Source organism: Haliotis asinina, chromosome 9 (assembly GCF_037392515.1).
Source record: "Haliotis asinina isolate JCU_RB_2024 chromosome 9, JCU_Hal_asi_v2, whole genome shotgun sequence".
Lineage (NCBI taxonomy): Eukaryota > Metazoa > Mollusca > Gastropoda > Lepetellida > Haliotidae > Haliotis > Haliotis asinina.
The window spans coordinates 40,785,714-40,811,893 of record NC_090288.1 but is presented as its reverse complement, the minus strand read 5'-3'; the positions used below and the strand labels follow the sequence as shown (position 1 = coordinate 40,811,893).

At 38.7% G+C, this 26,180-nt stretch overlaps 1 protein-coding gene across 1 annotated transcript; it reads right to left on the bottom strand.

The window, feature by feature from the left end:
- Window positions 1-543: 543 nt before the first annotated feature.
- LOC137296156 (HMG box-containing protein 1-like) lies at window positions 544-24,845 on the bottom strand. The gene is made up of 13 exons (XM_067827858.1): window positions 24,808-24,845; window positions 20,480-20,709; window positions 16,422-16,513; window positions 13,744-13,903; window positions 13,186-13,287; window positions 12,230-12,360; window positions 10,433-10,562; window positions 9,187-9,344; window positions 8,413-8,530; window positions 7,797-7,854; window positions 7,305-7,474; window positions 5,454-5,589; window positions 544-2,825 (listed from the first exon to the last, which is right to left on the bottom strand). The coding sequence occupies exons 1-12, from the start codon at window positions 24,820-24,822 to the stop codon at window positions 5,454-5,456; spliced, it is 1,500 nt and encodes a 499-aa protein (XP_067683959.1). The 5' UTR covers window positions 24,823-24,845; the 3' UTR covers window positions 544-2,825.
- Between the last annotated feature and the right edge of the window lie 1,335 nt (window positions 24,846-26,180).

Sequence of the window (26,180 nt, the reverse complement as noted above, 5' to 3'; positions counted from 1 at the left end):
GTTCACATGTACTTTCATGCTAAGCTAGTGGTTAGTGATTTTCCTGTATGCAATTTTAGTTAAGTGCAAATCAAACTGACAGACATTCTTAAAAAGAAAGGGTTTATATTAGGATAAGAAGTAACAACTAAGCAGCGTGCCTTTCTTTATGATCATACATTGTAAAATCTTTCCTTGTTGAAACTAGTGAGACATGTCACTTTTATAAAGCACCCATCTTTTGAAATCAGTGATATGAATTGGTACTTAATATTTCAAATATTGTGGAATGTTTGCCCAATACTGTCATGAAATATTAGGGCAGAGCAATTTTATTTCATGTTTTACAAACTTTAGTTCTCTGAAAACCTAAAGGCAGGCTGGAAAAAAATAAAAATAAAATTTCCAGTCAATTTCTTCTAACTACACAAAGTATTTTACTTTTGGCAATTTATGCAGTGAATATATGTAAAAAAAACAACCTAAAAAGTATTTTCTTATGAGTTTACATTTGTAGCCAATAAAAACATTAGGATTGCAATTTTTGAGCGGGGGAAATTAATATTTATTTTTTTCTTATACTTACAACAATATGGCAGGCGGAACCATAAAACACGAAATAGAATCGGTCTAGCCTAGTGTTAATTACAATTTGTCTGCCTTCTATTTACAAACCTGTAGGGTGATGTGGTAGGTTAGTGGTTAAAAATGTTCACTCATCATGCCAAATACTTGAGTTTGATTCCATACATGGGCACATTGTGTGTAGCACATTTGTGGTGTACTTGCCATGATACTGCTATAATATTGCTAAAAGTGACGCAAAAATAAATACATACATTCACATATCTATCTGTGCAGCAGTTACAGAATATCTACACTTTATGAAGCAAGCTGGCAGTGAACATGCACAATATCCATACTATATGTAATTAGTTGGCAGTGTAATAGTAGCAATAAAGACACAGATTAGCAGACCTCAGCAATAGCTCACAAGTATCAATTTAATCTGTCGCATAGGTTACATGTGTATTCAGGGACTAAGTGTTAGTCTAAGATATGTGGTACCAGTAAGGTTACTAACCCGATTCTCCCATCTGACTGAGGCTCCTTTTCAATTAAAATTCTTTCAGCCAAAAGGATATTTTATCAGAGACTAAGTGTTAGAGAGCTAGAAAAAGTCCTCTTTAAAACAGGTGGTTAAACCAGTTCCAAAATCAGATGCACTACTCTGACACCACTCTGCACGAATATCTGTGGGTGCCCCCATAGAGGGTCTTATCAAGTGAACCCTGAAGGAACATCAACAATCCAGTTGTTTTGAAGCATGTTTGGGTTCTTGAGCCAATCAAATCAGCTTCTGTAAGCAATTCAATCATTGTGTCTGATCATAACCTTATTTGCATGAATGAAACTTATTATGTCTTCATATGAGTGTGAATAGCATACGCAAAATGAAGATTAGATTATCTTGTATCTTTAATCTTTCACATACATGTTGGTGTTCACAACTAATAAACTTATCAGATTATTAACAATTACCAAAACACAACAAACAGAAACAATTTTCATAAAACAAGCCATAATAAAAACAAGAACTGTAAAAGCAATTCTACTGTACCATATGTTACCAGCATTTGAAATATAGCACTTAAATCATAGCACTTAGTCATTATAAATATATCTCCTAGAACAAGATCAAATTGTTTACTTGCTTTACATCCAAAACATTAGTAAAATGCCAGAAAGACAATCTACAGTTGGCATTCTTGCTGGATAAACAATGATAAACTTTACTCAGATGCTTCTGAATTTCAAGTAATGAAGGATAATCTAAATTCCTTTCATTGCAATATTTGAAATGATTGTCATATTGGAACCAGTGCTGATAATGTCAGTCAGTGGACCGTCAAGTCTAGACTGGAACTTTTACAAGCAAACCATCATACGACTTGAATATAACTGAGTGCATCATTCAACAAAATATACCTGGACTGTTTTCCTAAACACTTGAACAAATTCCTCTTTTCCCTCTATGCATTTGGACATTTCAAAAGATATTTCCCATAAAACAAGTAAAAACTTTGATCTGACCTCAATAAAAAATATCCTCCAAATAGGCACACCTACTCTAATGCTACATGTGCTATCTACAAGGAAGTAAACTTTTCAAAATTGTATACAGTGGAAGTTGTCTAAACCAGCACTCACTCGAGCTGAAGAAATAATCCAGTTTAGACAATGTGCTGGATTATGGAGCTGATGATACATGTACAAGCCATTAATGGGACTGATATTATATGCCAGTGTTGACAACCTGCCGGATTGGACTGATGCTGGTCTTGACAGCTTCCACTGTAGTACTAGGCAGTGAATGACCATATACACAGAAACCCCTTGGCAGTGAATGAACTTGTACATGCAAACAGGATATATATATATATGATACACATGTAACTGTGCATTAAAAATGCTATTGACGGGAATATAGCTTTGACAAAAATATGAAACTTCAACATCATCATATGAATTGTGACTCTACAAAAAAACGTTGGAATAATATCTCCCTACAGCACCAAAATGCGTGCAAAAACAGGTAAGAATGTCGCAACAATTTTCTGGTTATTGTGGTGTATAGAGTGCTGTAATCCTCCAAATATTTTACATCAATCGCAAAAATACTCACAAAAAAAACCACATTCACAATCATCCAATCAAAATGGAATAAGTATTTCAGTTTCATCCAGTTAAATTGAAACTGGCTTCATGGCTTCGTCCAATCAAATGGCAGTGGTCGTAGCTGAGATCACAGATTGGCTAATACCAAGGATATTTAGGAAGATAGTCTGAAAAGAAATATATTAACTAAATGATATAATTATCACATCAGGATTTTGTTGCCATTAGTAATCATGATATTGTCTCAATACTGCCACTGAAAGTGAATGAAGGGATGACAGTATCCTCCATTCTAAATGGTTTGAGCTAAAATCTAAATCATCTTCCTCATATATGAAAGGAAGTGTTGTGGTTTGTGGTTGAACATGCTGGAACATGCTCTGCAGATTTACTTCCATTAGATGATACAGGATAAGAAAACCACTTAAAGGGGCACTGATGCGGAGCGAATAATGTTTCTCGCCAACGGTCTAATTACGAAACCAAACCGCAATTTGGTCAGCGCCCGCTCCTTCGACCGTGACGGACAAAGGAACTGGGCTCCTGTCCATATTTTTTCACCTAAACAGTCAGGAGGCCGGATGCCCATCATATGCCATTTGTTTAAAAATATCCATGGTATTCCTTGTCCGATCGTAACCAAATATCCCAGCAGTGTAGTACTTTTAGGATGCTTGGATGGTATAGTTACTGATCCAATTTGATCCTATTTCAGTGTTTTTAACCTCGATATTTAATCATGTTACATCAAAATATGATGTCTACAGGCACGTAGCAAGCCATTTGTTTCAGTACGGAAGATTGCAAAGCTTTATATTTAGGTAGTTTTGAGTGTTGGTAGAGCTGTGATAGCAAATATCATACGTAAATTTTGGTAGCTATGGTAGCTACAATGGTTTCTTATTTATGATAATAAAAACACACAGTTGATTTATTTGAATTCGTAAACAAAAAACGATGACTTTGCGTTTGGTAGAGAAATCTGAAAATTTTCTTACGTAAAAAACCCCTTATTTCACCTATTTACCCAAGTACACAGCAAATGCCTGTGTGTATTCCTTATGTAACGAAATTCCGTTGGTATGTATCCTCAAAACAGTTTCGGCCCATAAGTGTTTTCAGGCTGCATGCGACACAGAGATTACATCTTCCTTGCTGTAACTCGCGCATGATGGTGTAAATACACGTGTTATTTGTCATCATTCCCTGGATGGTCAATTAATGATTTTTTAACAGGTATAATTAGTAGTAACACCACTTCGGTTACTCAACAAAGGTTCCCATTTGGCATTTCTCCTGTCTGGAGTAAATACTCAACATTATAAATTAAGGTCTGTAATGGCAAATGTATTGTATGTTATGTAATATGTGCATGTAAGTGATGCAAGAGGTTTTATCAGCTGAGTTACAAAAGCAAACATCGATCAAAGGATTAACCGATAACACACTGATTGATTAATTACTTTTATCTTCTAGCGGATTTGTCAAAAGGCAGAGTGTGTAGATGACAACACCCTGTCGTAAAGTGTGAGTGCAAAAACAACATCCTCCCTTCAAAGAATTAACCACCCTTGCGTTGATTGATTGATTACTCATTATTGGTTAACTAAATTACTTAGAATAGTGGACATCATACAATTAGTTGCCAGGTGTGCTATCTGGGAGACCAATGAGAGGTTTATCTGGTTTTCACCAACGAAAGACGTGAAACGATGTGTTACTTTTTCGCAAATGAGACAGTTGTAAGACACGCGACACAGAGCAGGATTATTTACCAGCTGCAGATGAATGGAATACGATTTCTTTTACATGGATATTGATGGATACACTCCTGAACAAGGTACTAGCCTGACATTGTTGCTATAAAATTAGTTTGTTTTACATTCATTATTTGCATTTTGTTTTAATTTACTTATTGTAGCATTCAGCAGAATCTGTATGACAAAAAACAGACACTAGATCCCGTATGTGTGTGAAATAGGATCCACATTGGCAATCTATACAATGTATAAATGTTGCTGTTATGTTAGAAATTTACTATGAGTATAAGCAGATCGTGTGTTCTTTTGTTAATTTTCAGAATCATACAAATATGACAATAAACTAATTAGGGTTATGAGGCAAAATATAGAGACGTACATTGGCTTCGTTATTTTCCGTCCTAATAGTTTTTTACCATTTCTACCACTGGCATATGATTAACCTTCAAAGTGTTTCATTTGTTTTCATAATACATTTGTAATGAAGTAAAAAATGACTTCACCTCAGTTGATCTGTCTATAATTAAACTATCAGTTGCGCCTACGGACTGCGCAGCAGAGGTCACGAACCAGTCACGAATTCTGGGATATCATCCGGGTACTCACGGGAGAAAAACAATAACAAAAGTTTACACCAGTCCACGGAAATTGCTCCGCATTAGTGCCCCTTTAAGATCTTTAACACAATACATGTGGATTTCACCATAGTGTCACATGCATACAACTTGCATCATCTCTGCATTTGTTGTACATGAATATATTAAAAGATGGTGATTGTTGTTACCCTGCCTGGTTCTACAAAATTAAGGGGATAAAACATAGATGAATCAGCTTAGACATGCACACCACACATACACCTTAACAAATAATACATGACCGATCCCAAAGTACAGTTATCTTGATGGCAAGGTCAAATGCTGTTTTTCCTCATCTCACTTCCTTCATCAAGGGGAGTGATGGGGTGGCCCACTCACACACTAACACAATCTCACCAACTCACTCACTCACTCACTCACTCACATGTCCTCCATCTACCTATTTCTTCCTCTTCCAACAGTCTGGGTGTAGTTGTTTCTGCTCCTTTGCCAAAGCTTCTGATTTTTCCTTGAATTTCTTTTTGTCCTCTGGGGTTAGTTTCTTCCATTCATCTCCTAGCAACACACTGATTGCTCTGAAACATACGAACATGTTGATGAACATCCTTTCCCTTAGTATCAACTTCTAGTTTACTGTACACCAACATTAAGTCCTAGAAATAAAGACATCTTAATATAACATACATGGTCCTGTCCCACTGGTCTTAGTACAAAGGTAATCACAACTACTATACTGTAACAATGGTTCTTGACAAACGTAGCACTGAGACTGCTTCGTGAAATGACAAAATAGACATTTATAAATCTACACATACATATGCATGTATGTGCTTGTAGAGCTTAAAGCACTAAGACATTAAAGACAGACAGTGAGATAGAGGAAGCCAGTGAGATAGCATTTATAATTTACCGATCGAGATGTGCAGAGATCATGGGGATAAACTGATGTTTTTGAGATACAGATTTCAAAGTTTATGCAATGGATGTTTAGAGTGTTAATACAACGAGGAGGGTTGGATATACATGATAAAGCCCCTTATGATGGCAGTTCATTGGATCCATTTTTAAATCTGTTCTCTTGAGGGTGGGAGAAGACTATGTTGCCTGGCCCAGACTTTATAATAAGGAGGTCACCATCATATAGGAAGATTTCTGATAAGTGCTAAAAAAAACTAGAAAACATAAACTAAAACAGGAAACCATTAAGAGACCTGACACTGGTGTAGAATACCTTCCCATAATGCTGTCTTTACAAGTTCATATTTCATTTGGCTCTTCTGCTAGTCTTCTATCAGGCCATCTGTTACAATATTTCAGTTATTTGAGATGATCTCAACTGGAGGGAGAGTGAGTTTAGTTTAACACAGATTTTAGCAAAATTACAGCAATATCATGGCAGGGGACACCAGAAATGGGTTTCACTTATTGTACCCATGTGACGAATCAAACTTGTGTTTTCGCCATGACAAGCAAATGCTTTAACCCAGCGTTTGAAATAACTGCCTGCCAGATCACCCAGGAGGGTTATTTTCAACACACCCTGTCAGCTTCTCAAATTCACCTGCCCGATGGCTACGTGTAAATTTAGACATGTATATGAAGATATTTTGTGTGCAGGTAAGTATCAATATTTCTGTAAGGCCCCATCTCAACTGGATATGTACAACCCAAAGTGATGCAGATCTGAGGCATGTTCCTGTTCATTGATACCGACATTAGCACCAGCATATTGTGACAGACATTGAAACATACTTTTAACCAATGAACAAGATGTCCTGACATCCCTTAGGGACACAACTAACCCTAACCCTAATCAAAATCCCCAAACCTGACCAAAGTACAGAAATAGAAAAAAATTTCACATTTATATGAAAAATTTATGTAATCAATACGTGAAAATGTGAAATATCTGTTAAACTAAGTTAAGCCTAACTATATTTTCCATAATAGGGAGATAAAAACGTAAAAGAAGGACTTTACTACAGAGATTATTTCACAGAGAGTCCAGAGCGACTTATTTGGAACAGACAATGACTTTATGCAAATTAGTGTGTGATGGTATTATATTACAAGGACATTTTTTAAATTAGGCTTTGCTTCATCATAAAAAGTATCTGACATAAAAAAAAAATAATTGAAATTGTTTAGGATGTAGTTATGACTAAAAACATTTTTTTTCTTCTGTTTCCGACTGGACTTAAGTTGATGCACCTAAAACAACTGGGCAATCAGTGTTATGGTATATCACAAGTAAACAAAGAAACAAAATGGTTTCGAGTATCATCAATACCTGTTGTCCTTGCCAGGATACTTCTGGGTGTACTGAATTCTGTTCTCTTTGGCAAAGAGCATGAATGCATTCATTGGGCGCTTGGCCTTGGGCAGGTCAAACTTGAACGTGTCCTCCTTGGAGGGCGAGTCGGGGGAGGAGAGTGACTGGCGCTCCTGGTACTTCTTTTGCTGCAAGACATGAGTGAGTGACTGGGTTATTTGAATCAAAGGAAATTGTTTATTTATTGATTTTCAGGTCAAGGGGGTGGGGCATCCTACCTCTGGATCAGCACATGTTGATACAGGTCATAGTAGAGGGCTTATTTAAGTTGGATAATTTGTGCCCAGTCCGTTTCTTAATTGGATACATTATGCTGCAATCAATAGTATCCCACCTGCATAGATCGATGCTCTTTGATTACTGGATTATCTGGTCTAGACCTGATTATTTACCGGCTGAGCAGGAACATTGCTGAGTGCAGTGTTAAACAACCAGCCAACAGAAACCTACCTGTGCCATGGAGCTGAGAGCCAGTACGGCAGTGGAATCAAGGGCAGACAACTGGTTACTGAAAGCAATAACAGTACATGAGTGGTGATTCCTAGTTGCTGCTCTGTCAGGTAACTAGTGGCCAATTACATTCACTTCATGTGTCAGTCAGTGTTATTTCCACATGATACGTCAAATAGTGTTGGGAATCAGAAACCAAATCCACGATCGATCATCGGAGGACTTTTGGTGAACGATTATTTATAATAAGCAAAATACAAACATGTAATCAGCAATTGATTTCACAGTTTATTGGAGGCCTCAAAAGTATGTGTGTTTTGGGAGGTGTGTTTGTATGTTAGCAATCATGGTCAATGATGACATCATATGTACTTCATACCACCAGGCATAGGACAACTATACAAATATGAAGAATTTTGCAATGATGTACTAGTATTGTTTTTATATGTCATGTTTAACATATATTTCAAATTTGAACAAAATTGGTGTGAAACAAAGATTTTAGAAAAACACTGCTACACTATAAAAATCAAATTATGGATTGGAATTTCTGTGTGCAAAACACTGTAATGAGCAACCTTAAAAAAAGGAGCATCTCAGTGAACTCCTATATTACCTTCCATAGAAGGTAGCGTCTGGGTGTGTTGGAGGCAGACACAGATCCTGTTCTGTCAGCTCTCGGCAAGGTATGCCGAACACTGTGACTGTCTTCTGGGGATCACATGATGACCAGCCTGGAACAGTGAGTGAGTGAGTGGGTAGGTGGGTGGGTGGGTGGGTGAGTGAGTGAGGGAGCAAGCATGGGTTACTGAAGATCAGTTCTAATCGAGATCTTCCAGAGTCACCACACGGTTCCAATACAAGCATGGGTTACTGAAGATCAGTTCTAATCCAGATCTTCCAGGGTCACCACACGGTTCCAATACAAGCGACACATGAAGGTCCCAGGCTACAATAGGCCTTCAGCAACCCATGCTTGCCATAAAAGGCGACTGTGCTTGTCGTAAGAGGCGAGTAACGGGATCAGGTGGTCAAGCTTGCTGACTTGGTTGACACATGTCATCGGTTTCCAGTTGCGCAGATCGATACTCATGTTGTTGATCACTGGATTGTCCAGACTTGATTATTTACAAACCGCCACCATATAGCTGGAATATTGCTGTGTGTGCCATAAAACTAAACTCACTCACTCACTCAAATACAAGCATGGGTTACTGAAGATCAGTTCTAACCAGATCTTCCAGGGTCACCACATTGTTCCAAACATTGAAGTCGTCCATTATATATGTACAATAGTTTTGATGCCAGAAGATACAAGTGGCCATTAAATATTAACAAACATAATTACATAAATATTATTATATATATTATACATAAATAACATAATTACCTTTGTCTTTGACAAAGAAGGGATGGTCTTGGGTGCACTGAGCAACAAGGTGGATGGAATCTGTGTCTCCCTGAAGGGTGTGAGTCATGAAGTACAGGTCTAACTTGCCTGTGTCTGTGGTCTCCTTCTTGGTCAGGGAGAAGCCAACAGGCTCACTGCTGTAAAAGACCATGGCGACACTGGTGATTGGCATCAAGAGGTAGCACATTCTGATTGGCATCAAGAGGTAGCACATTCTGATTGGCATCAAGAGGTAGCACATTCTGATTGTCATCAAGGGGGTGCACATTCTGATTGTCATCAAGGGGGTGCACATTCTGATTGGCATCAAGGGGGTGCACATTCTGATTGGCATCAAGGGGGTGCACATTCTGATTGGCATCAAGGGGGTACACATTCTGATTGGCATCAAGAGGTAGCACATTCTGATTGGCATCAAGAGGTAGCACATTCTGATTGGCATCAAGGGGGTGCACATTCTGATTGTCATCAAGGGGGTGCACATTCTGATTGGCTTCAAGAGGTAGCACATTCTGATTGGCATCAATGGGGTGCACATTCTGATTGGCATCAAGGGGGTGCACATTCTGATTGGCATCAAGGGGGTGCACATTCTGATTGGCATCAAGGGGGTGCACATTCTGATTGGCATCAAGAGGTAGCACATTCTGATTGGCATCAAGGGGGTGCACATTCTGATTGGCATCAAGGGGGTGCACATTCTGATTGTCATCAAGGGGGTGCACATTCTGATTGGCATCAAGGGGGTGCACATTCTGATTGGCATCAAGAGGTAGCACATTCTGATTGGCATCAAGAGGTCGCACATTCTGATTGGCATCAAGAGGTAGCACATTCTGATTGGCATCAAGGGGGTGCACATTCTGATTGGCATCAAGAAGGTGCATACTTTGATTGACTTAAGAGGATGCACATTCTGATTGGCATCAAGAAGGTGCATACTTTGATTGACTTAAGAGGATGCACATTCTGATTGGCACCAAGAAGGTGCATACATTGATTGACTTAAGAGGATGCACATTCTGATTGGCACCAAGAAGGTGCATACTTTGATTAACTTAAGAGGATGCACATTCTGATTGGCATCAAGATGATGCATACTTATATAGGTATCAAGAGAGTGCATACTCTGATTGGCATCAAGAGAGTCTTACAAGAATGATATGTGCAACATGATGTGACTATTCAAGATTAGTTTCCGATGTGGAGGGTGTAAAAGTCTTACAATATGGATGTTGTCTGCTCGGCCGAGTGTGTGACCTCACGAAGAGATTGGTGGTCAGAAAGTTCTTCAGCAGAGTGCCAGTCGTTGAACGATGGGGAAACAGAGGTTGACAGGAACTTGATGATGGACCCTGAAAGAGCGCAAACCTTTACAGTCAAACAGGGTCATTTCAGATTATTTACGGTTACCTGACAATCACTGCAAACTATTTTAATCAAATCTAACTTTACAGTAAAAGCATACTGGAATTAGAAAAGTGTTTATGGACAAGTTTCTAAGAAATTCAGAAACCCAAAGCAGAACTCGGTGTAACTATCCTTGTACAGTAATCAAAATATATTTAAACTTTGCACATCCTGCATTTAGTTAATGCTTCAAATAAAAAGACAACTAACAGATACATTATGTTTCAAAATTAATTCCATAAATAGTTTGAAGACTTTCTGATCATTGTAAAGTATGGAAAGAGTTCCTTCTGTTCCCTCACAGTTCGTCTCGTAACAATACCAGAGTTTACCAAAGGTAACACTACGTGGTTCACCATTATATATCACAGTTAATATCTGGGATTTTAGTTATTTTGGGGGGTTCTCTAGTAATTGTTGTTTTAGGTTTTGTTATTAAATTGAGCACATATCCATTCATAAATATCATATGGAAGGAGGTTACGAGAAGTACTCTTACATAACTAACACTTAACAATATGCATGTATCATAAAGTCGTTGATGTTTGCTATAGAACCTTTCCTATCACCTCCTTTCATGAAACTTGATCTTGCTTCAGTGATGACCTAGACCTGCTAGGTGAGCTTGTTCAGCCCTGACCTGATCCACCCGTGAAGGTCTACCCGGGGTAGAATAGGCCTTCAGCAACCCATGAAGGTCTACCCGGTGTAGAATAGGCCTTCAGCAACTCGTGAAGGTCCCGGGGTAGAATAGGCCTTCTGCAACCAGTGAAGGTCTACCCGGGGTAGAATAGGCCTTCAGCAACCCATGAAGGTCTACCCGGGGTAGAATAGGCCTTCAGCAACTCGTGAAGGTCCCGGGGTAGAATAGGCCTTCTGCAACCAGTGAAGGTCTACCCGGGGTAGAATAGGCCTTCAGCAACCCGTGAAGGTCCCGGGGTAGAATAGGCCCTCAGCCACCCCGTGAAGGTCCCGGGGTAGAATAGGCCTTCAGCAGCCCGTGAAGGTCCCGGGGTAGAATAGGCCTTCAGCAACCCGTGAGGGTCCCGGGGTAGAATAGGCCTTCAGCAACCCATGCTTGCCATAAATGGCGACTCAGCTTGTCGTAAGAGGCGACTAACAGGATCAGGTGGTCAGGCTCGCTGACTTGGTTGACACATGTCATCGGTTCCCAGTTGCGCAGATCGATGCTCATGTCGTTGATCACTGGATTGTCTGGTCCAGACTCGATTATTTACAGACCGCTGCCATATAGCTTGAATATTACTGAGTGTGGCGTAAAACTAAACTCACTCACTCACCGTGACCTGATCAAGGGAATGCAAATGCATTGCATCACCATGTCACAACTTACTGGGTCTGTTATTGTGAAGGGGGTGCACCTTTGTCAGTTGATTGTCAACATGTCCATGCAACCGAGACAAGGTCACCATTTAACATTTTCTGCTTCCCTGTTTAATGCAGTTAACTTGACCTGCTGTTTTTAACTCGACCTGCTGTTTGTGCCGACTGAACTACCGGGTCATGCATATGTAGAGTAGTTCAGGTCAAGCTGAACAAGCTGTAGTAAGAGAAAAGCTGCAGGAATCCCTGTTGCTGAAGTTGGACTCACCTTTCATGAAGCACTGCCACACTGCGGTAGGCCAGGGATGGGACCATAGAGCGTCTGATGACTCTGTGTCCTTGGGGGATGATGGGAATGGGGAGGATGACGTCACCTTTGGGTCACTCTCCAGACTAACGCTGTCAATAGATGTCATGTGATTTCTGACCAGTGATTGAGTTGATGACTCATAGATACAATGAGTATTTACAATTTGTGTTACTTTTCAAACAAGACAAGCAAACATATACTGAACAGCAAAAGAAACGCAAGTTTTGAAAAAAGGAAATTTCATAAAAGTAAATGCCCGTGTTCAAGTCTTCTGCTTATAAACTGTCAAATACACACCATTGGGTGTTTTTACTAGAGTTGCTGTCAGTATATTTATGGTGTCCATTTCATAAAGGATGAGTTTCCTTTGAAATTATCTTAAAATTCATGTTTGATATAGTTTACGGATACTTGAACAGTATTTTGGTATGCAATGGCATGAAAGCTTGATGGGGGAGGAAAGGCTGAACTGGTGTGGAGCCCCTTTCCGGACAATGGACCCTACGTCATAGTGTCAACAAGGTTCACATCTTTACCAGATTGGTGAAAACAGTGATATGCCCAAGGTTTGGTTTCTTGTTTCAGGTCATGCACATCAGTATTAGACCTGTATACTGGTGGTCTGTAAATATTAAAGTCTGGACCAGACAATCCAGTGATCAAAAGCAATGAACCATGATCTACACAATTGGGATTCGACAGCATGTGTCAGTGAGTTTGACCACTCATTTCTGTTAGTCGCCTCTTAAGACAAGCATGGTTTACTGAAGACCAATTCTAAAACGGATCTTCACTGGTTCCCATGGTTAAATGAGCTTGATTTTATGCCATTTCTAGCAATTTTCCAGCAATATCCCATGGTTAAAGAATGCTATGGTGTTGAATATTGCTTTACTTCATTGCTTGTCCCTTACCTTGGTGCTGCAGAGGACTTAGCTGTGTTCTCTCCCTTAATGGCCCGTCCACATATACAAGCTTCAGGGCATTCCAGGTCCAAAGTCCGCACCACAGGGCCACTGAAACAGCACATGTGACAAGGTCAGGACAACCACTGCTCTTCGATAGAGTCCTCCACAACAGAGAATATACTGGCACCAAGGCAATATTCATGGAACTACTGGAAGAACTGGTATGGCCAATTCTGCTGAATCAGCCCATGATGCAAATATACCTCTTTTGGGAGTTGGTTTAAAGGTTCTTTGTATAAGGTGTTCATATTACCACAGAATGGTTTGGAGTTAACTGAAGCTATAACTTACAGCTCCTGGACATAGAATCAGGCTGTTCAGGGACTGGGTTTAATGAAATGCTTATTTTTTTCGCGAACACCTGGTGTCACAATTGATTTCCAGTTGCCCATTCATATAATTGTCACAAGAATGTTTCCCCCTTACACCAAACAAAATTTGCTTCTGAGGATAGTCAAGACAAGGCTTACATAGATGATATATGACAGTAGACTCTCCACTCACCTGGGTTTGTCCCAGGGCATGGGGGCACTCTTCCTCAGCAGGGGGCTCTGAGGTCCTGTTGCAATGATAGCCAGTTCTCGGAGGTTGTCCATCCCATCAAACTCGGGGTCAAGCCGACTCTGAGGGTCTGGAACGGGCTGGACAGTGTCACTCTTCCCGTCTGCACCAACATCAACATCAACATCAACATTTCATTTAACATTCATTATTCATGCATTTCTGCCACCTTCCACAGTTACCTCAACAGAAGTTACAATGGCCATACTGTCTTCCTGCTTTGCCCTCAGCATTGAGGCGGCAGAACAAGTACTGGAGACAGTGCACTACTGTGTCAGAGTGGGGTTTGCATATTTAACTGGGGCATGGTGTTTCAGTGGGCTAACCTGTTAAGACATCCAGACAAGTGCAGGCATGTGGCCATTTCACTGAAATATTCTAGAACGCACGAGTGAGTGAATGAGTTTAGTGTTACCCTGTTTCTAGCATATTCCATCATCATGACAGGAAAATAATCTTGAACCACAACACCTGTAACCAAAGTCGAGGTAGTCCTGGATTTTATGTCTTGTATCTATAAATCCCTGTGGACAACAGAGTCTCTTAGCAATATAAAGGAAGGCAATATTTAACAAACTTTATGGAAATCAACTTCTTTTGTTTGGTGAGTGCAAGGTTTGGATACAGGTTCTTGTTTGACAACTCTAAGAATCTGTATGGAAACATCTACTCAATACTTTAATTTGCCAGTATCTATCAAGGCCAGCTGCTGCCTGCAGGCTTTAAAATCTACAGGCCCTGAATGAAATCTGCAGGCCCATTTTGCTAAAGTCAAACCAATAAAAACAAAAAAACAAAATTGACTGTAACAATCAGTTAGCGCGAACCCTATGGCGCAGAGACGCGTTTTCATTTGTTAAAAGGCTGGTCTTTACATTCCTATCTGTAAAGCGCTGAAGTTGTCGTAACATGACGGATCATGAATGATTCCCGAACGCTAATAAATGGAAAATATTCCAGTTGTGAAAAAAGACAGATACTTGTAATTTACCATAACAACCGGCGCTGGTCCTCCGGGCCAGTGATTATTTCGAACCCTGCTAACTGACGTATTCACTGATAAAAGATAAAATAAGTTATCCATAAAGTTTGTTCAGTATTGTAGTGCAATATCCCAACTTTTGAAATGCCACTCAAAGAAGGTATTCTTTGAGACCCATGAAAGGTTCCGTACGTTGCATTCAGGTAGGCATCATCGCTCCCCAAGAGGTAAATATATCATTATATGTAGCCCCAGAGCGCCCCATGGCTACATTCCGTAAGATATGCATACCAAACTCGGCACTAACCAATTAAGTTTGAATTACTTGCCTACAAACACTTAACTAGATATCATTAGTATAGCAACACTCTCTTTATTACAAGGGTCAGGGTAGCCTAGTGGTTAAAGCGTTCGCTCGTCACGTCAAAGACCATGGTTCGATTCCCCAAATAGATACAATGAGTGAAGCCCATTTCTGGTGGCCTCCCTGTGATACTGCTGGTATATTGTCAAAATCGGCCTTCCAAACAACTTACTGACTACAGTAAGTCACAAATGTATTCCCTTGGCGTACCCTTATGTTTCTTTGCAGATCTCTGTTTTCTGTACTGACATCATATATGGGTCTGAATTAAACTGCGCTGAATATTGCACGGAAACGCGCTACGGCTCGTTAAGCATTTGGGAAGCGCACAGATAGATCTGTACGTATCACTAAACAATGGTAGAAAAGTACCCAAAGGACAGGGGCCCAAAGGAGGAAGGATAGATCGAACTATCAACTCCACTGTTGATGATAACTTGAGTTGACGATTAAAACAAAATCCCCTGGAGACCCACATAGACAAGAACGGGGCAAAAAAGCAAAACCTCCGTCCAGGGAAACTATCACAAAATCTGTTTAATCATATATGAGTAATTATACCCACAAGAAATCAGGTCACATCAAGTAATTGGTAACTTTCTCTCTGTCCATTAGGAAAACAGTGCTCAGACTTATGTTCATGACGGTATGAATGATGCAACTTAAAGTGAATGGGGAGAAAATAGGTCACGTGACCACCTTTATGGCTACATGCCAAGTTCTCTGCTTCAAGTATTCCTGTCATAGCCAGAGTTACAAGTGTCGCGTCATGTATATAATTTAGTAGCAAGATGCGCCCCACTAGAGTATGTTTTATTTCAATGGAGTGGCATTCACAAGTGGGGACTGAGTAGGTGCTTTTTACAACCCATGTGTGAGTGAGTGAGATTTATTGTCGGTTTTTGCAGGGATAATCTACAACCTGATTTTTGTAGGTTCTTCGTGTCTGTTTGATGTGGGAGAAAATCTCGAGGTTTGAGGCATATACCATCCTGGTGGAACTCTAACAGCGTTACAGCCATACGTGTACTACACTATAACTGACACAAACATTATATCCATCAGTTCGATATAAGGGTATTCGGTAAACTGTGGAATGGCGGGTGGAGAAGTAGTCCAGTGCGCTCGAAGGACCGATCGAGTTTGATCCCCAACAATGTGCGAGGGTCATTTCTGGAGTCCAGCGTCGTGCTGAAATACTGTTTAAGGAACCAACTCACTCACTCACTCATACTATGACAGGACAAATACATAGGAAAACTGACAAGGCATTACCAGGTTCATCTTGGTCATCTGTCTCGCTGGTGGGGAACTCTGAGGATTCCTCGCATTTGGTGTTCTTCTGATGATATTTGAGACCGTTGTTGCTGAAACGGCATACAGAGAATATGTGTCCAGTATAACATGATGCACCTGTAGCCATCTGTGTGTGCTGCTAAACGTAGAAGTCACCAATATTCCAGCTAAATGACAGCGGTTTGTGAATCATGGAGTCTGGACCATGCGATCCAGTGATCATCAGTATCGAACTGCACAAGTGGGATACGATGACGTGTGTCAATCAAGTCTGCGGGCTTCATCACCCGGTCTTGTTAGTCGCCTCTTACCACAAGCTTGGTTTGTCGAAAGCCAAACAGGATCTTTCACATGTGAATACATGACGTTCTTCTTTGTCACATACATTAAATTTCACTGAACACGTGAAATTTCCCTTTCGTTATAAGCTTCCAGATTTGATAAAATTTGATAACATTATTCATTCAGAGAATACGTGATTAATGAAATGTTCCCAAGTGTAAACTAAGACTGTTAACAGTATTGTTCAGGCACACATAAGTCATAGCTCGGTATTCGAAAATGCAAACAAAATCGAGGCAACACATACCTGTGTCAGTTGCTATATTTGTTTATTGTTATTATTATAAGATCAGCAATTATGATAACATATATCAAACGATCCTTTTTGTCTTAGGGTAAACGTCAAAGCCGAATGCTGGTGTACGAATACATAAGAACCACAAACAAACATGGCGCACTGAGAGAAAGGGAAGAGCGCCGTTGAGAGAAAAATCAACTACATACTGTGTCAATAAGCATTTACTGCTAAAGCACGCATGATAAAAATTGTAAATAAAATCTCCGTTTCGAAAGCTGCCAACACGAAGATCAAGTGTTTGGAACAGAGGTAAACTCGCAAGAAGCGAGGCGTTCAGACAGCACGACGAGGTTCACATCCCGGATGGGACTCAGCTTAAAAAAGTACTAGCATTTCTACTTTACCACGAAAGTGTAATCCCAAATATAACATATGTTAGACTTCATTTGATTTAGCAAATAAAACCAATATTTTTTAAATGGTGAAATTAAGTAAATGTCTCATCAGGCAGCTCCATATGTTATTTTGCTAAACATCGTTATAACCTTGTCGTACAAGACAATGAAACAAATAAATTTTAATACCTTAGGACTGGGACGAGACCAAATTTCAACGCGGTTATCCCACCCCTATTACCCTACCAAGATACCGGTTATGCTAATTTCTGACATCAAATTTGCAAGAAAAGGCAATATTTACTTCAACTCCCAGTCTTAACTTTCGTGTTTCTCAATTTTTTAAACTATACATTACAATATTACACTCAAAAGAAGTGACTGTAAATTATGTCTAAATCTTCAGTGACAATACAACCTTTTGAACACGAAAGAATAACAGACTACAGCACGCTGTTCAGTCTATTAGTCACATGACCATAACAGAGCGGGTATTGAGACGGGTACTCGGATCCAACTCATCACCCAACCCGGATATCCGGATTACCCGCCCTAATATATCTTATACAGCCCATGTCAGTCTTAAACATTTGGCAAGTCTAGATTACCGCAGTTTCTGAAAATGAAGATAATATCTTAGATACTTTTTTTTTTACATTGATTAATAATGAAAATTTTGAAATCGCGTTTTTCCGTGAAATATGTAGACTTATGAGATTCCACGTTAGTTTAATGTTTACCATGCAACTAAAAAGAATTGTCTGTCGAATTTATTATTTGACTAGACTGTATTAACATTTTTAATTTTATTGCTAACATGGACAAAGAATGAATGGAATGGAATATAAACGAATTAATGAATGAAGTTAAAGTTACATCTTAATACAAGAATACTTTCTTATGTTATAAAGAATCAATATATAAATGGAAGTATTTCTAAACAGTTACACACGCAAATTCAGTTTCACCATTTAAAACAATACCTGGTGCTATAAAGGTTATTTCATGTGGTAGTCTATAATTAGCAAGGCACATCCACATCAGCTATGAATTCGGTCACCTTGTCAGTCCCATAAATTTCAAGGTATCTCATATATTACTGAAACAGTACTCCTACGATGATAATTACACTAATTGATAATTTCTCACCTGTCTGCCTTCATGTTTACAACATAGCAGGTGCTTGTTTTCACTAGAGGTGAATTTCACCTGACAGACACTGAAGTTCATGTCTCAATAAAGAACGGCTAATAGTCCTGCAAACCCTATACAACATTTTTCAACTATTTCATTTCAGCCTTGACCCAAGTATATATACCTACACTGTGTATCTTATTCAGATAGTATTCTAATGCTGGAGGGTCAATTTGTTGTTAAATGCAGTGTGTTTATAATGTCAATGAAGTAATTTAATAATGATCTGCTTTACTAATAGGAATGGCTGTGTTTGAAAATAGTAGCAATATTAACAGTAAAATGATGATGATGATGATGATGATGATGATGACACTCATCAAAGGTGGACTCTGCTCACCAGGAAATACCGCCTATCGGACCAATTACTGATATGAACGGCAACAAAGGGACACAACTCCATATAAACTACTACAGTTCTTGGCCATAAGTGAGTCATCATAAGTGAAATTCCCGTAGACATGCCTGTTACTTAACTCTGATAAGAAGAATTTTCATAAATTTAATTTCGTTCGAATTGTTTTGAATATTTACCCATCTGGTGGGAAATCACCTCAACTACATACACATAATTTCCATCAACATTTCCGATGATTATTAAGAAATCTGCAGCAACATGTTAGACCCAGCAAGCAGGTTTCACATTGTTATCTATGCTATTATATATAGCACATAATCAGGTGACATTCGACAACTAATCAACGGAAAGATGAAAGAAAATTAAGGACAAGTATCTAAAGATGATTTGCAAGATGTCTGCAAAATAAAATGACTTCTACTCAATTTATCAAAATTATTCTTCCAACACTTAACATGTACGTCTATGAGAATTTCACAATGACGACTCACTTATGGCGAACTATTGTTCATAACTGGTGTTTTGGGGGGTGTGGGGTGTGTGTGTGTGTTCTGTAAATAACAAACAGGGAGGGGGCGGGGTTGCTTACTTTGTACATTAATGTTGGTGTTTTTGTTTGTCTGTGTTTTGTTGTTTTTACTTTATTTTATTTATTTAATAATTTAATAACTTATTTATTTATTTGGGGAGGGGGTATCATTCACACTGCACATGCCACTCCATAAGATTCATCTCTTTCTCTCTCTCTCTCTCTCTCTCTCTCACACACACACACACACACACACACACACACACACACACACACAAACACATATACATATATCAGTTGTGAACATTCCCTAATCTGGACGAAAGTGCCACCCTCCTGAGTAACAGTTTCCCTCTAGGTACAATGAGGTTCTATTGTCAACTTGTCTAATACAATCCCATTGACGGAATTATATAACATATTAACACATCTGTCATCATAAATCCTACCATGGATATCCTGGGAGACCGACAGGCACATTCCGCTCCAACTGGAACATTGCATATAACCTTCCGCCCTGGACTAGATCTAAATGTTCGTTTCTGTATTTTGTATTAATATTCCACACACGTAAAAAGAACGCTGCACTGCCCATTATTGTATATATCATCTATGACAAAGCATGCCTAAATGCATGATGTTTTCCAGCGTGTATGTTGGCATTTTCCACCTGAATGGTTCATCCTAAATATATTGCTGTTGCTGCTGTTGTTGCCTTTAATAATTTTCAAGTATACGTTCACGCATTCTGCGTCCGAATGGTTCATTTAAAATCGTTGTTGTTTTTTAAATATTTTCCAGAATATATACATGCATTCTACGTGTGAATGGTCTATTTCACAATTGTTGTGGTGTTTTCAGACATTTTCCAGAAACACCTATATAGGGTTTCAACGCATGAATGGTAAATTCAATCAATATCAAATCAAAGATTTTTTTTCGTAATTTACTGCGTTTAACTTTAACCATGTCCATACTCACCTTTTAAATGTCTTCTTGCATCTGGAGCACAGGAACGTCTTTACATCCTTATTGTGAGACCTGATGTGGTACCTGAGGCCTGGGGCACTGGTGAACGTTTTTTTACATCCGGGTTCCGTACAGTATCGCACCTTGTGACTAGCCCCGTCCCCCTGGCGCTGGTTGGTGAGGAACTCTTGCATGCGATGCGTCTTCACGTGGGGGCGTTTTCCCAACTCCACCCCTCCATCCTGAGAGAATGGGAACCTTTTCTTAATTTGGTAATTAAAAGTGTTTCCGAGTTACTGTAGGCTGCGGTGGTTTGTTTATAACATAATAAATATCAGAAAACTGTATTGAGAGAATTCACGCATTGAAGAGGCCATGTCACTGTGACCTTTTATGAGAATTATTTCGTTCCTGAGAGTTCTTCATCACAGAATGAACACGTCAATATTACATCGAGACATTCCAAGCTGCCTGTTTGTTTTATATTTATTGTTAGACATTTGACAAATGTCTTCTAAAAAAGAAACCTTAATTCATTACAATTTCCAAAAGCACGTGTGAAATAAGACTATTCGCAACCCTGCTCAAGGCCGTTATAGTTGGAATGGTCTACAGTGCTGTTGATTCAGCTGTGAAAAATGGAGAATCCACACGATCCCTTTTGTAATTACGTGTAAACAAAATTAAAATAAACCATTCTTAAAATGCTAAAATTCTATAGATATTCATTCTTTGTATCTGTTGACAAGACAAGATAAGACAAGGTCTATATTCTGTGCTGAGAGTCTGTATGGCATGCAGCCATGCTGTATTAATGCATTGTTGACCGGTGGTCCATTATTGAAGTCATTGTCTGTCTGTAGTTTCAACAAATGCATGTTGTATATTTAGTATATCCAACAAGTTACATTTGTCGCTGGTTAATAACAAAAAATATGTCCTAGTCGGCGAATATATGAAGTTCTGCAAATCCGTCGTATCGCCACTGGCAATGTACGCTATCATAACAGTGTGTTTAAACAAGGATTTTGCTGCAGTGGCACACAAGAAGAGATATTATTTGATTTATCCATGTTCTTTCCTCGCCTGTAATATTTGATTCCTATTTTAATTAAGCCCCTCATACACGCATGATGGTTTGTATATGCACTTCCTGTCCTGTCCTCCCGGATATGAAGAGAATTCTACGATGTGTATGTTTAGCTCGTAGCTATATTTTGTAATAAAGTGTGATTTGTTGCTTAAATAAAGTAGGTCACAGGATGATACAAATTTGCATTCTATACCTATCAACATTTTGAAAGCTGAAAGTGTTTACATTTTAACTGTATTATGCCCGGAAATCGTTATTCCATCGTCAGTCTTGATGGGTTGCATATAAGCATTTGTTCTTCATAAAAGTGGCAGTTTTGATATAATATATGAAAGAAATTTTAAAACGCTCAAAACAACTCATTTACAAATAGAAACATGATGAAAACATGTCACTATAAATAAATAAATATAGGTCGTGCACAAAAGCAATGAATTAATACATTAATACATCCCGGAAAAAGCATCACACATCTAGAGAACATCCGATCTTAAACTGAACGATTAAGAACCACGTGGTCTTGGTGAAAGAAACACAGTCTCCCTTTGGAAGAGATTACAGTGAAAACCCCAATTTCAAACAATTTCTAAACCAAATGCTCGAATGACATGTATGAGTGAAGTTTACATGACAACAAATGGTATGAAACCATTAAAGAAGATGTACATCCATACCATTCGCAGTCAGTTTTCTAAATCCTTCGCAGAATAACTGTGTCACTAATGTATATTCTTTATTATACATACAACGTGACCTTGAGAAGTCCGCCTGCACATGTTTACTGTGTAGTTCTGTGTTATATTCAGGGAATTCTTTAATTTATGTTAATTAAGTTATATTTTGCATGTCAGCTGTCATTAACAAAACAGCAAAAAGCCGACATATGGTAATATAAATAAGAGACTATGTACTACACATGTTCCTAAAATTAGATTCACTGCAAACTTAGTAACTCTTTAATAAACACGAGCACTGTGTGAAAACGAATGAAAAAAACTATTTTGAAACACCACAAATAAATAGTTACTGTATTTTTTAAAACAAAATAAATAAATGAATAATTCGTGGTTTGGTGTTTGGTATATTATGATATATTGAGGACATACAAACTGAAGTGCAAAGGTGCTAGAATCACTATGGAATTTTCTGTATCTTTTGAAACATTTGATTAACTGTTATTTGACTTAACTAATAGCTGGCGTGAATGGTACATGAGATTTGCACCGTTTTAGCTGGTAAAGTGTACCTCGTGTCTAGAAATGTGGGGTCTCCTTATATACTAAACATCAAGAGGGCACCTTCAGGCGGTCCTAGACAAATAGTATGAGTATCACATTTCGTGACGTGGACAAAGTAGATATATTCGTGAGTGGCGGTGTCAGAAGTAAAATGTCATCTTGGTCAGGTTACGTGATGAGATACACATGGTATCTGACAAAAAAGAGACAAACGTTGTTTTTAGTATGTATATTCTTGCATGATCTTCATAAATTAACTTTAAATATTTTGTTACATACACTGCCAACAGTTCCAGACTTGTGTCGTTCGTTCAGGCTTATCATAAACCTATTTCGGAGGTATTTTTATGTGAAGACTGAGCATTTATTTTCATGGAATTTACACAAAATATTAACGATCCCTATATTTTTTAGTATTATACATGTACCTAGTTCTGGGACATGTATTGTCATCTAATATTCCGTTTTGTGGGCTAAAGGCATTCTGTCAAAACGAATTCATACAATGGTGAACAACAAATGCTGTCTACAATCTTTGGCTTGTTCAACACTCTAGCTGAATTAAATCAAGTAATATATAAACTTATACAATTATTTAAAGACGATACATTTTCATCATCTTTCATTACAATCGTTACGAAAAGGTATTCATGTACAAGTCTTGTTTTCAGTATCAAAGTCATGAAATTGGTTCGCATTTAAGCAACATACTTTTTATGTGATATTTCAGTTTACCACATGGAAGCGGATGGTGGGTAAGGGTAAAGGTGACGAAATATATTTTCAGACCGAAATTGTATCAATGAGCAGAAATGAACAATATCACCAGAAGGTAATTCTGTTATCACTGTACGCGCCCTACTTTGTACCAAAGGTTGTTAACATTGTTACGTGATAAAATATCCCGTGCGTTAGTGTCGGATAACACCCAAGCTATAACAATATTGCTCACATTATACAATGGCTTGATGAACTGGTATTCAAAGTTAATTGAAGCAAAATTGTTCTAGTTTCATAATTCACATATATCAACAAAATTATACATAAACTTGAAAATGGTTCATTTGGTGAAAAATATAATATATTTCGCTCACGTTCTTTCATTAGTCATAATGGAAGTGCTGATGAAAACTGACATAATGAGTGTCGGGTACATATAAAAAGATATGATGCAACGTCATTTGGTCAAACTTTGTAACTTTTTCAGATGACTCATTCATTGTGTGCCGAGAAGTGTACACACCACGTGATAAACATGTACTAAAATCGGAGTGAACCCACATCACGGCGAAATACATATATAGCATCCCCATATCTACGTTGCATAACTTCATAAAACTCGCTTGTTTCGCTCACACTGTTAAACTCTTATTTATAGACTGTCCAGCTGATCGCTCAACTAACTCTAGGAGGGGAAATGTACGCTGTGTGCCGGCGGTAAATGCGAAACTGTAACCTACATGTGGAGTGACTGGTGTATGTATAGTTGGTACATCACATAGACTACACTCATTGTTTGAGCGCCAAGAGAAGCGTCTAACCATATATTCAAACTTGGCTGGTCCGTCTCACTGAGATGCATTGACCCAAAGCCTAGCCGGTCAAATACAACCTAAACTGAGACAGGCGTTTAAATCAAGCTTGCGCGCTTTAAATCAGGTCAAAATAACCGTGGATGAACTACTAACACTGCTGAGCAGTTAATGGGACTTTAAAACGGTCAGCTGTTAAGTGTCGGTGGGCTAAATCGACCACAGCTATCTGTAGGTTTGGACAGGTGAGCAGACACGCTTTGTAGTAAAAAGTTTGAAAAGCGTAGTAAAACTAATCGGGTCGTTTGGCGAACAGCCAGACTTTCAAAAAGTGACAGTTGCAATGAGCATAAATGGACTAGTGTACACAGCCACGGTCTCACTTCCAATTCAGTAAATCTCAAGTACTTTAAATGGCTACATAACCATCAAGCAGAGTTGAAACCGTTATAGTAAATTTGTAATGAGACTACTCACGCTTTCTGACGCCATTTTCTCCCGGCTAGGGGGCTGACGACAACATTTCTCTGATTGGTTGTGAATTATCGTGAGGTTTTCTTGCGATTTTTTCATTGGTCAAAGATTTATGAATATTAATAAGGTGGTTTTCGCGCCCATCCTGAATTCGTACCGGCTGACATGCGTTTGTTTTGGTCTTCAGATGTAAACACTCCTTCAAAACACTAAATGTGACACTCTGTTTTTAAACATGGGCTTTAATATTCGGAAACCCTAAAACAGTATGGTAGAGGAAGTGTAAATCTGTGCCTTTTTTAAGCAGCGGGGTGGTGTAATTGTTAGGTTTTAAAGACACTGATTTCAATGATAATCAAACAGAAGTTGAAGTGATGGAAAACAAACTTCTCGTAACCTGTTACGCAGATATGTTTGATTCGTTTAGACATGGCGAGTTGTCAGGTAAGTAGAGTAAACCAGGCTGGTGAATAATATACAGTTACGGTCTCGTATTGCATCATACGTCTGATGAATAAACAGTTAATACTATCAGATGAAACAACGTTTTGTGCCAACAGCAGTGATTGAGAGAGGGTGTTTTTTGGTTGACAGAGAGATTGAGTGGATGGATGGGTTGGTGGATGATTGAAAGAAAGGGAGGGGGGAGAGAGGGAGAGAGAGAGAATATAAATAAATGAATAATAAAGATGTGAACCAGTGTAATACATCGAAATGACATGACGTACTATGACGTTTAATGACGTCATTACTGATGTCTTTGATAGATCTCTACTTATATACACCATGCTCTGGAAATACTTTGTTATAACTTCCTGATACTTGTCTCGTAAAACCAGTATTTCATCCAGGTTCTCGTATTAACATTTAATCTCAACGTCGTATGAACATCGTGCCTTGGAGTCTGCGAGGAACGAACAAGACTGAACTGCTATTTCAAAGAAATGAACTCAGCAATATTCCAGCTGACTGATAGTGGTCTGCAAACAATCGAGTGACATTCCAGTGACATCGCGAAGATGAAGGTGAAAATGATGATGAAGAAGAGCGTAATAAGGAAGAAGAAGAAGAAGACTTGTACTATATTTGTACAGCCTCCTGAACACATGAAGAGTAAACAAAACATATAATGTATGTTATATTTAGGATTACTTTGGTTGGACTGGGTCCCACATCCTTTGTCTTACCGAGAAAGTATTATCCCAAAAATAACATATGTTACATTTGGTCACTATCTAGGTCATTGAGCATTCCAACATACAGAAACTTACACAGGTCGATGTTACACGCAGTATGGCATCAAGTTAGTCGTGCAATGAAATACCCTATTGCTAAAATATTCTCTGAATACAGTGACTGAGGTAAACTATCGTATC

What these genes read in the sequence shown, in the direction of transcription:
- LOC137296156 (XM_067827858.1), bottom strand. An exon ending in TGCAAGAAGACATTTAAAAG is followed by an intron (nt 16,514 to 20,479) that starts GTGAGTATGGAC and finishes ATGCCGTTTCAG; the next exon opens with CAACAACGGTCTCAAATATC. An exon ending in CTCTCAGCTCCATGGCACAG is followed by an intron (nt 7,475 to 7,796) that starts GTAGGTTTCTGT and finishes CATGTCTTGCAG; the next exon opens with CAAAAGAAGTACCAGGAGCG.